The 13,006-nt window shown below is 33.2% G+C and overlaps 1 protein-coding gene and 1 pseudogene across 1 annotated transcript in view; both read left to right on the top strand.

Annotated features, from left to right (window-relative positions):
- LOC107139052 (transmembrane protease serine 11C-like) overlaps positions 1-1,295 on the top strand; it is a 54,062-nt gene extending 52,767 nt beyond the window's left edge. The window contains exon 10 of the mRNA XM_015481823.1: positions 1,134-1,295. Coding sequence (XP_015337309.1) covers positions 1,134-1,295 — 162 coding nt within the window. The remainder of the gene's footprint in view (positions 1-1,133) is intronic.
- Positions 1,296-11,140: 9,845 nt separating this feature from the next.
- LOC125610865 lies at positions 11,141-12,420 on the top strand (annotated as a pseudogene).
- Positions 12,421-13,006: the final 586 nt, after the last annotated feature.

Below are 13,006 nucleotides of genomic sequence, written 5' to 3'. Positions count from 1 at the left end.
AGAGGGTTTGCCACGTGTTATTTTCCACTGACTCTAAGAATTATGCTAGGTTCCAGGCAATAGAACAAGATTTTTTAAACTATGAAATGACAAGAGTTTGTAATGGTGGCCTGAGAAATGAGAAATTGACTAGAGACACAAAAAAAATTTCTGAGAGGAAATTTTGTAACATGATTTTATTTCCCAGTGTATGGGTGAGCACAGGCTATGATGGGGAGGGTGGTAAGAAGCTGAAGATACTGTTGATAAGAGTAGGGATATGGATGAATCAAAGAATGTAACCTGCATAACGAAAGATAGAAGGAGAAGAAGACCTGATATACTAATAGGAAGGTGAAGAGAGAATTGGTATTCATAGTGAGGTTGAAAAGCAGATGCAGGGCATCATTAGAATAAGTCAAAAAAGGGTTGGTACATAGAATCATAATGCTGAATAATGGTGTTTCAGAAGTGGAGCAGTTCCAGGTAATGACAAGGAGTGATGTAAATAAATGTGTAAATGATCAAAGCCAGGGAAGCCAAGACATTGTGGGCCAAGATGCATCCTATAATGCATATTAAAATCACCTAGGATGATAGAAAAAAATAGAGCAAAGGGAAATCTAAATGCTAAGAAATGTTCCATCACTCGGGGAATGGGCTAAAGATTAATGGATGAAAATTATAACAAGTTATAGAGAGGAGTTAGACAAATTATACAATTCTGGAAATGGAAGCAAAATTTAAAAACAGATGAAGCGCAATAGTCCAGTGTTGGCACTCAATAAATACAAATCTTCCCTTTTTTCCAGTATCTGTCTGGAAATAAGGGACATGCAGAGATCTATCAGAGTTCCTCAATATACTGATAACTGCATAAGCAATAATACATTCAGTAGCTCCTCTGTATAATGCCCGAATTGAAACTTTCATATGTGTTTTCCATTTGTATATTGTTATATCCAAATATATATTTGAATTTAAGTAAATGAGCATATGGCAAAGAATATTCTAGACTAAATCATTTTAGTTTTGAAATATCTAGGGTTCTTTTTTCCTCTTCTGCTGTTTTTCCCTATTCTTACTAAAAAAAGAAAAATAAGCAATATTCACCTTTAAAACATAGTAATTGTATACATCCTTTTTCTCTCTAGGGTGATTCTGGTGGACCATTGGTTAGCGCAGATTCAAAAGGTACCTGGTTCCTTGCTGGTATTGTAAGCTGGGGAGATGAATGTGCTCTTCCAAACAAGCCTGGTGTCTACACTCGAGTGACATACTATCGAGACTGGATCATGTCCAAAACTGGTCTGTAGGGTAGAAGTCCTCTGTAGATTAAAGCTTAACAATGCTTGCTAAAAATGTTTCTAATTCCAGACCACATTTAACGTAGATAGTACCTGTTCTTCACATTTAATGAATGAAATTTAAACACATATAATTTTAGAAATATGAAAACTTCTTTATGAAACTATGACCCAAGACATACAATTTTCCTCTTTACCCCTTTCTAGCTTGAAAGTAATTATGTGAATAAATATGTTTTCAGTTTATTAAGGAACTATTCTTTAATGATTTGCAGATCCAAATCTTTTGGAAAATCATTGAATAGATTTTATCAATAAACTCCCTTCTGAAAGTAGAAACAATCCTCTGCTGACAAGCACATGGATTCCACAGGATCAATGTATTTGTAATGTTGCCATCCAGTGAGTTGCAATAATACTATCTATAAGAATTACTCAGGAAAACCTGTCTAACTCTTTTCTTTCTGGTCCTTTTGCCAATGCTGATCCCTTCTCAGTTTCTTCACGTTCCGGGACAGAAAATAACAAGATAATGCCATATGGTACTCTTTTGAGTTTGAAAGTGATGTCTGTACATGATTCTCACTTACACACAATAGGAATGATATCCTCAGACATGTGGGCTTCATTTTCAACATGCAAATAATGACATATTGCATATCTCTAAACTCTTAAAATTTCTCAATAATACAAAGTATCCACCAGGATAAGTAATAGTAAAATTTTGCCTCCACTTCAATCTCTTTTGACCCATACAGAGACATCCTAGCTGTGGGTACATGTGTCCATAAATGTACTATTCTGCCAAATCATCAGGTTAGTTGCCATTTATCCAAAATATTGTCTCCTCCAGGTGCTTTCTTAGACGGTAGTCCATCACTGTCTCTATAGGAGGTTTTCTTTCTCCTTTACATCACTAACAATTTACAGCTACTACTAACTTCCATCATGATGTAAATTTTTTCATAACATCCCCAAATTACATTAATAATAATAGTTAATATTTATTAAGTCTTTACTAGTCTTTACCAGGCACACTTTATGTGTATTATTACATTGAACCCACCCAAAAAAACCCAGGTTGATTGTTCCCTTGATATATCAATTTTATCAGTAAGGAAATTGAGGTATAGAAAGTCAAGTAACTTTCTGAAAATCAGAGTTTATAATTGACTAAGCTGAGATTCAAAATCAGACCACTATATCCCAGAGCTCAGACTTGTAACAACAAAGTTAAGTTATGTGATATTATTATAACTAGGACTATAACAAGTATAGTATTGTAAAATGTAACATTTTTTCAGAAACCTAATTGATAAATTAGTACTATTGCTTTATTAAATACTTTGACATATCTTGTTATATATTCATAAGAATATGCATTTCTATCATTTGATGTTTTAGAAATTGAGGGTAAACAAAATAAAACTATATGCACATCAGTGAAGATTGACCTAGCATTGATCCAGGTACCACTCTTGTGATTAAGGAGGTAGAGAACTCTTGATTGACAAAACTTGAATTCTCATAGGGGCATTTCCAGAAAAAAAAATGCTAGATAGACTTTTTAAAAATAATAGCTATCCATTACCCAATGATGCCTTCTGAGTAAATAAAATGTTACTCAAAATCATATAATCTCGCAATAAACAGATTCTGTACTCTCATGTGTTATTGAGTTATAAGTCACAGATTTTTCATGTTATTCATATTCTGCTATCTTGGAAAGAGCAATATGGACTAGTGACTTGAGCAGCAAGTATTCCTCTTTACATAATTTATGTATGTATGAAAGGAGTACAAAATTCCTATGAGAAAAAAAGTACAAAATGTTTCATTTTTTATTTAGAAAATAATTTCACATTTGGACAGATACATTAAGTTAGCAAAATTTTAGAATGTTTCTCCAGATAAGACTGGCTTGCATGAACCCACCAGCATGATGATATGCTGTATAATAATAGATTCCCTTTTCCTCTGTACAAGTCAAAAATAGGAAGTAATGACAGTGATAAAGGTGTCCCTCCCCACCTGGGAACCAGTGTCATAATCATTGGGTCTCTTCAAATTTGAGCATTTCTGCTAGAAATGGTATATAAAAAGAGTTCATGGTAAGAACACATGCAAAAGAATTAAATTGAACCATTATTTCATAAAGAAAAATTAACTAAAAATTAATTAAAAACTTAAACCAAAAGCCTTCTGTATTGTAAAGAAAATAATCAAAATTTGAAAAGACAAAGTACAAAAGAGAAAAAAATACCTACAAACCATAGTATCTTATTCTGGTATAATAACCATATATCCAAATATATTAAAAACTCACACAATGCAGTACTGAAAAGAAAAATCAATAACTTGATTTTTAAAAGAGTTAAATAGTCTGATAATACTTTTTTCAAAGAAGACAAACATACAGATGCCTACCATGTACTTGAAAAAGTGGTCAACACGACTAATACAAAAGTGAAAATTAAGACCATAGTGAGGTATCTTTCAATACTATTAGAATTGCTATTATCAAAAAGAGAGCAGATAAAAAGTGTTAGCAAAGGTATGGGGAAAGAATGACACTTGTACATTGTTGGTGGGAATATAAATTGTCTAAAGAAATTAAAAACAGGCTTACCATATGATCCAGCAATCCCACTATGGGGCATATATGCAAAGGAATTGAAATCAGTATTTCAGAGATATTTACACCCCATTTTCACTACAACATTAAGCTAGATATGGAAATAATTTATCTATAAGGGAAAATGGATTTTAAAAATGTGGTATACACTTACACATAATAGAATGGTATTGAGCCATAGAAGAAAAGGAAATAATGCTATTATGACAAAATGGACAAACCTGGAGAACATTATACCAGACAAAGAAAAACAAATATTGAGTGATATCTATTGTATATGGAAAATGACAAACCCCAAAATAGTGTGGCCTGGGGAGAGTGAATGAGAGAAATGGCAATACATTGATCCTTTCCCAGTACACTCTTTCCCATTGATGAGACAGGCTCCAGGGAAGAGGTATTAGCCTCTGGGAAGAGGGCAAAGCATTGATCCTTCACAAAACAAATCCTTTCTCAGGTCCTCCATCTGGCCCAACAAAGACAAATTCCAGATACTAACCACTGACCCCAGACAAGCCCCCCCACACACACACACATCTCACCTAGTAAAACAGTGCCCAAATTCCTGAGTATCCAAACTGACACATTCATTAATCAAGTTACCTCTCAGCATAACCTATTAAGCACAGACTCCTTCTTTGGCCAGTGGCTCATTTTCCACTAGGAAAGTGGGTCCATCAGAGGCATGACTCCGTTCCTGAATAAAGGCTTTTGCTGAAGTTTGTGCCTGGCCTGGTCCTTTTGTGCTAACAATATCCTTTATATGTACAATATAAAAATGTTGAACTCATACAAACAGGGTAGAATGGTAGTTGCCAAGGGCTGGAGGTTGGGATAAACAGAGTGTTAGTGAAAGAATACAAACTTTCAGTTATAATATGGACAAGTTCTGTGGATCTAAAAATACAAAGGTGGTAGCAGGTGTGTTAATTTGATTGTAATAATCATTTTATACACACACACACACACATATTAATTCATTACATTTTACACCTTGGATATATACAACATTATCAATAAATATTCTAAAATAAGAATTTTGAAATATTGGAAAATCAATACACTGAATATAAATATCAGGTTTACTAGGTGAATTAAACATCATACAGATATCACTACAATTTCTGCGTGTTTAAATATACTTCTCCTTACTAGAAAATGAGTAAAATTTTAATGAACTTAAGCTTAACATCTCAGTTGGTTTCTTCTTTTACCTTCTTAAGCCCCATGCCTGTACCCTGCATCTCTTTGTTTTTTTAGAATTTTTTAAAATTTTTAATTTGTTATATATGAGAACAGAATGCATTACAATTCATATTACACATATATAGCACAATTTTTCATATCTCTGGTTGCCCACAAAGTAGAATCACATCCTTCATATCTTCATACAAGTACTTAGGGTAATGATGACCATCACATTCACTGCCTTTCCTACCCCTGTGCCCCCTCCATTCCTCTCCTTCCCCTTTCCCCTTTGCCCTATCTAGAGTTCATTTAATCCTCCCATTTCCCCCTCCCCAGAGCATATTATGAATCAGCATCCTTAAATCAGAGACATAGGCAGAGGCAATTAAATAAATCATAAAAACATTATTTTTCCAAAAAATACTATATTTTAAATATTTGTTAACTTATACTAATATTTCTAAGCTAATTTCAGTGGCACTATAACATACTCCTGCCATGTTGCTATTCTTACTATGATACCATATAAAATTAAATCTTTTTATTTTTTAATTTATTTTTTATTTCTATTTGACAGCGGAATGCATTACAATTCTTATTACACATATATAGCACAATTTTTCATATCTCTGGTTGTATACAAAGTATATTCACACCAATTCATGTCTTCCTACCTATACTTTGGCTAATAATGATCATCACATTCTACCATCATTAATAAATGAAATGTGTTTGGAAAGATAAGATAAAGAAATAAACTTTTAGCATTTCTTTGCTATCCACAAGTACAATGCCTAATATGAATGGTCAATAAATGTTTCATTACATACTTTTTTTAATAAATATGATAATCTTGGTAGTTTCAGTTTGTTATATGTTCTTTTTTAAAATAGTAAAATGTTATTATTTTCAGTATTTAGTGAATATGTAATTTTTAAAAAATAAACTTGACAATTATGCTTGTTCTTTTGTCATTTCATATGTTGATAATTTGTATTATATATGCTTTTAATAAATCTGATATCCATATATCTTACATTAATTTTAAATCAAATTTCTTATCATTTACCTCTGACACATCTATATTGAAAAAGTAGTGACCTGTCTCATGGTGTAATTCTTCAAATTAGATACATTCTAAGAAAATGAAGGTGAATTTGTCTTTTTACATGCTCTACATAATTTAACACAGCTCTAAAAAGTTTATGACTTTGAGAATTCAGACTCCAAGTATTTTTTGTGTAGATACTTCTTCATAAATAATAGTTGACATTCTTTCTTCAAATTCTATCAATTAAACTTGAATAAAAATACTTCTTGGGACTGGGGATGTGGCTCAAGCGGTAGCGCGCTCGCCTGGCATGCGACCGGCCTGGTTGGATCCTCAGTACCACATACAAAGATGTTGTGTCCGCCGAAAACTGAAAAATAAATATTTAAAAATTCTCTCTCTCTCTCTCTCTCTCTCTCTCTCTCTCTTTAAAAAAAATTAAAAAAATACTTCTCTAAACCAAAAAACTCTTAGCAAATATGAAAAAAATTTGATGTAATTCCTTGCATTTTATCATGATAATGGAATGAAATTACAAATCAAAACCAAAAAAAAAACCTACTGAAACTATAAACATATGGAAACTGAACAATACTCTTTTGAAAGATAAATGAGTGATAGGAGAAAGCAGGGGAGAATTTTAAAAATTCTTAGACTCAAATGAAACTAGTAATACAACATACAAGAACTTTTGGGATACTATGAAGGTGCTTTTAAGAGGAGAGTTTATAGCTGTGAGTTTCTATATAAGAAAATCAGAAAGATCCCAAATAAACAAACTTATGAGGCATCCCAAGGCCCTTGAAAAAAAGAAAAAACCTATTCCAAAACCAGAAGGAAGGAAATAATGAAGATCAGAGCTAAAATCAAGGAAACTGAGAAAAAGAAACAATACAAAGGATCAAAGAAACAAAAAGTTGATTCTTCAAAAAGATAAACAAGATTGATAAACCAAAATAACCAAAAGAAAAAGAGATATTAATAAAATTAGAGATGAGAAAATGAGAAATCACCACAGATATCCCAGAGGTCTAACAGATCATTAGGGACTGTTTTGAAAACTTATACTCTAATCAATTAGAAAACCTAGAAGAAATGATACGTTTCTAGATACATACAACCCACCAAAATGGAATCAAGAGGATATAGAAAATCTAAACAGACAAATAACTAGCAATGAGAAAAGCAGTAATAAAAATCCTTCCAACAACAACAACAACAAAAAGCCTAGGACTAGATGGATTCTCAGCTGAATTCTACTAGACTTTTAAAGAAGAACTAATGTCAATGTCTCTCAAATTATTCCATGAAACAGAAAGAGATGGAACACTTCTAAATTCAGTCTACAAAGCAAGTATTATACATATACCAAAACCAGATAGGGACACATCAAGGAAAGAAAACTATAGATCAATATCCCTGATGAACTTATATGCAAAAATACTTAATAAAATATTAGCAAATTGAGTTCAACAACATATTAAGAAGATTGTACACCATGACCAAGTGGGTTTTATTCCAGAGATGCAAGGATACTTTAATATATGCAGATCAACAAATGCAATTCATCACATACATAGAATTATGGACAAAAATTACTTGGTCATCTCAATAGATGCAGAGAAAGCCTTTGACAAAACTTAGCACCCTTTCTTGATACAAACACTGAAGAAACTAGGATAGAAAGAACCTATCTCAACATCAAAAAGGCCATACATGAAAAACTCAAAGTCAACCTCATAGGAAATGGGGAGAAATCAAAAACATTTCCTTTCAAATCTGGAACAAAACAAGGATGTCTACTTTCATCAGTCCTATTTAATATAATACTAGAGAAGAAGATTGACATTAAACTGGGATGAGAGGTGGGAGGGAAAGGGAGAGAGAAGGGAAATTGCATGGAAATGGAAGGAGACCCTCAGGGTTATACAAAATTTCATACAAGAGGAAGTGAGGGGAAAGGGTAAAATAATACAAGGGGGAGAAATTAATGACAGTAGAGGGGGTAGAGAGAGAAGAGGGGAGGGGAGGGGAGGGGGGATAGTNTCATAACCCACTTGAATTAAAGTGTGAAATATGATATATCAAGAACTATGTAATGTTTTGAACAACCAACAATAAAAAATTAAATAATAATAATTATAATAATAATAATAATATAATACTAGAAATTCCAGCCAGAGCAATTAGGCAAGAGAAGAAAAATGAAAGAAAGAAGTCAATTTATCAGCATTTGTAGATGATATGATCTAAAAAGTTCCAAATAAGACTTCTAGAGCTAATAAGCAATTTTGGAAAAATAGAAGATTACAAAATCAACATATGAAAATCAACAGCTTTCCTATATACCAGTAATGAATCTGCTGATAAAGAAATCAGGAAAATAATCCCATTCACAATAGCTTCAAAAAATGAAATAAAACACATAGGGATAAATCTAACCAAAGAGGTGAAAAAAACTCTACAATGAAAAGTATAGAACATGAAGAAGAAAAAGGAGGAGGAGGAGGAGGAGGAGGAGGAGAAATAATGAGAAGATGAAAAAATCTCCCATACTCATGAATAGGCAGAATTAATATTGTTAATATGGACATACTACCAAAAGGGATATACAGGTTTGATGCAATACCCACCAAAATACCAGTAGCTCGGGAAGTTGAAGCAAGAGGATCATTAGTTCAAAGGCAGCCTCAGCAACTTAGTGAAGCCCTAAGCAATTTAGCACAATCCTGTCTCAAAATAAAATATAAAAGGGGGCTGGGGATGTGGGTCAGTGGTTAAATGCTCCTGGGTTCAATCCCTGATACAAAAAAAAAATCAGGAGGTATAATACATGACTTAAAATTATACTACAGAGCTATTGTAACAAAAAGTGCATGGCACTGGTATAAAAACAAACACATAGACTAGTAATACAGAACAGAAGGCACAGAGAAAAACCCACACAATGATCTGATCCTTGACAAAAATCCAAAAACGTACATTAGAGAAAAGAGTATCTTTAACATATGGTGCTGGGAAAACTTATTATCCATATGTAGAAGAATAAGACTTGACCCTTATATCTCATTCTGCACAAAAATCAACTCAAAATGGATCAAAGACCAAAGACAGACCAGAAACCATAAAACTCCTAGAAGAAAACAGAGTTAACACTCTAGCAAATAGGCACAGGCAAGGACTATCTCAATAGAACCCCTAAAGCTTAGGAAATAATGCTAAGAGTTAATAAATGGAATGGCATAAAATTAAAAAGCTTCTTCACAGCAAGGGAAACAATTAATAATATGAAGACAGAACCTATAGAGTAGGAAATAATCTTTTATAGGTACTCTTCTGATAGAGAATTAATAAATAGAATACATAGACAACACAAAAAAACTACCAAAAAAATCAATAAATGGGAAAATGAATTAAACAGACACTTCTCAAAATGGTCAACAAATATATGAAAATTTATTCAATATCATTACAATTAGAGAAATGCAAATCAAAACTATCCTGAGATGTCATCTCATACCATTCAGAATGGCAGTCATCAAGAATACAAACAATAATACATACTAGAGAGGATATGAATAAAAAGGAACACTTTTACACTGTTGGTAGGATTATAAATTAGTATAACCGCTATGGAAATCAGTATGGAGCTTCCTCAAAAACTAAGAACAACCATATGACCCAGTTATACCACTCCTCGGTATTTATCCTAAAGAATTAATGTCAACATACTATATTGATACAAGCATACCTATGTTTATATCAGCACAATTCATAATAGCCAAACTGTGGAACCAGCCTAAGTATTCATCAACAGATAAATGAATAAATAAAATGTGATATATATGTAGTACATATGTGTATTTTATATATATATATGTGTATATATATATATATATATATATATATATAGAGAGAGAGAGAGAGAGAGAGAGAGAGAGAGAGAGAGTTTTATTCAGCCATAAAGAAAAATGAAATTATGTCATTTGCAGGAAAATGGATAGACTTGGAGACCATTATGTTAAGCAAAATAAGCCAATCTTAGAAGGTCAATGGTAATGTTTTATCTCATATGTGAAAGCTAGAGAAGAAAAAGAAAAAGAAAGATGGGGGCAATCATATGAAAAAGAAAGGGATATCAGTAGAATAGAGGAAAGGGACCAAGGAGTAGAAGAAGAGAGAGGGAGGAGTGCTAGGGAAGGATATTGGACAAATTATATTGTTAAATTGTATGCATTCATTAATATGTAATGAAAAATTTCACCATTATGTACAACTATTATGTACCAATAAAATGTGGAAAAAAATTTCTGTTTTACCCATTTGGCAGTGGTTATAGACACAGTCATTCTTGATAAGTTGTGTTTTGAGGAAAAGGAGAGAGAAAAATAAAGGATAAAAAGGAAAACCAAAGGAAAGCAAAGGAGATAATAATGAAGCTCATTTTTTCTTTGCCTAAATGGAGATGACAAAAGGCAAAACATACTTTAGTAAAATTGGATTTTACCATGAACATTCTTCCTTTGTTCTTTTGGTTGCTCACCTACACATGATAGTTTTTCAAGCTTGTAAATCTACCCAGTGTTTACCTTGTTTTGTTTTGCTTCAAGCATATGGCCCTGATGAGATTAACTGATATAATACATATGCAAAGCCCATGAGTTCTTAATAAAAATAAATCAGGACTGTTTTGTTATAAGGAACCCATCATAGCTAATGTAATAGGTACAAGTTTTATGGTCACAAATCTTTGGTATAAAAAATTTCTCTAAACAAAAGGAATAAAAAAGTGATCTCATGAAAATAGAAGGGAAACCAATAGAACAGAGGAAAAGTACTGGGGTATTGGGGTAAAAAGACCACCAAATTATGCTATGCCCATTTACAAATATACCACAAATATACCACAATGAATCCCACTTTTATATATAATTATAGTGTAAAACCGAAGGTTAACAGAATTAGTGTATTATCCTCCTTCCAGGTACCTTAACTCCTAAGCTTACTTTCTCAATTGTGTTGCCCTCCTGAAGCTCCTCTGGAATTCAGGTTATAGCCAGGACCTCCCACCAATGAAAGCTATCCAAAGAAATGCTAGTGTTGGCCACTTCCGCTCTCGCTTTCCACTGTGCAATATGGCGGAGGAGCCTGAGTTGGTGTTGCAACTTCCTTCAACTGCTGCTGCTGGCGGTGAAGGACTTACGGATGTCTCCCCAGAAACAGCCACTCCAGAGCCCCCTTCTTCTGCTGCAGTCTCGCCGGGGACAGAGGAGCCTTCAGGCGACACCAAGAAAAAAAATGACATCCTACTGAAGGCTGTGGGAGACACCCCTATAATGAAAACAAAGAAGTGGGCTGTAGAGCGAACCCGAACCATCCAACCATCATTGACTTCATCAAGAAGTTCCTTAAACTTGTGGCCTCAGAACAGTTGTTTATTTATGTGAATCAGTACTTTGCTCCTTCCCCAGACCAGGAAGTCAGAACCCTCTATGACTGTTTTGGTGGTGATGGTAAACTGGTCCTACATTACTGCAAATCTCAGGCCTGGGGATGAGCCACAGAGAAAAACAGCTTGCTACTCAAGATGATGTTTTCACAGAGGAAACGGCTCCATAAAGTTCTTATGCTGTGATGAGACTTAACAGATATCAACTACTCAGCATGTGTCTACTGTAACTCATATTTATACATAAGAAAACCTCTGTAGAGTGAATAGACTAACAAAAAAATATGATTTGTGTTAATACACAAGTCTTCATAAAAGATTGACATCACAGTATGCCTGTTACTCCTGCCTATTACTACCATTGTTTCAGATCTGCCTCCAAGATTGAAAAGATTGAAACTACATGAACTTTCATTACTAGTTTTCAAAATGATTGAAATTGTTTACTTATAGAACTGGCACTCTGCTGATTTCTTTCATGGTAAAAATTAATTTACTAATAGGTTTTTCTATTTCTTTTTAACTCATTCAAGGAAACGTCAGTTAGGGGTATAAGAGGTTTATATTTTTTCTGTTGAATTACCTTGTCAAACCAAGTCGCATTGACCTCTTAGCTGAATACCTTACATAGTCCATTAGAGGGCAGTCCAGCTGATAAAAAGGGTTTGGTTAATCCGGTTCTACATCTTTGCCAGGTGAAAGGAAATAAGACTTTTCTTGTTAATTTCTGGCCAATATGTAGCCAAGAAAGCAAGTATGTTGACAAACTGGAAGACTTTGAGAAAATAATCACAATTTAATTATGCTGGGAAACAAAAATTTTACAAATTCTAGACAAATGAGTTTTACAGGATTTTTTTTTTGTACTATCATTTAAGATTGAGTCCCAGTGTTGTGCTGCTTTATCACTTATTTAAACAATGTCCAAAGAACTTGCTGAGTAAATCATTGTGTACTTCATATTATATTCAGATTGAAAGTATTCAAAGAATAATTGTAAAATAGCCTCAAATTTTATGTGTATGTCATGCCATGACTAAAAGAGTACCATTTTTACTGGTGTGGTTAGACTGCTCATTGCTTGAAGTGAGATTTAACTTTTTTTTCTTCTGTACTTTATTTATCATGCATAATATTTAAAGCCATTCCATAAATGGAATAGAATGTTCAAACAGGTTTTGTGACATGTACTATAATTTCGAGTGTTTGTTTTCAAAGATAATATGGTAGGAAGGATGTGATTTTTATGAAAGTACTTGAGCTACACTTACATCCTTTAAATCCCAGAGTGCACTTTATGGCTAGGGTTCAGCCACATATTAGCATGAGGATATGCTAAATAACAATTCACTTTACAGTGAAGAAATTGCTATTCAGTTCTCATTTTCTGCCTAAGA

Source organism: Marmota marmota, unplaced genomic scaffold (assembly GCF_001458135.2).
Source record: "Marmota marmota marmota unplaced genomic scaffold, marMar, whole genome shotgun sequence".
Classification (NCBI taxonomy): domain Eukaryota; kingdom Metazoa; phylum Chordata; class Mammalia; order Rodentia; family Sciuridae; genus Marmota; species Marmota marmota.
The sequence above is the reverse complement of the archived record's forward strand: the minus strand, read 5'-3'. Positions and strand labels throughout refer to the sequence as shown.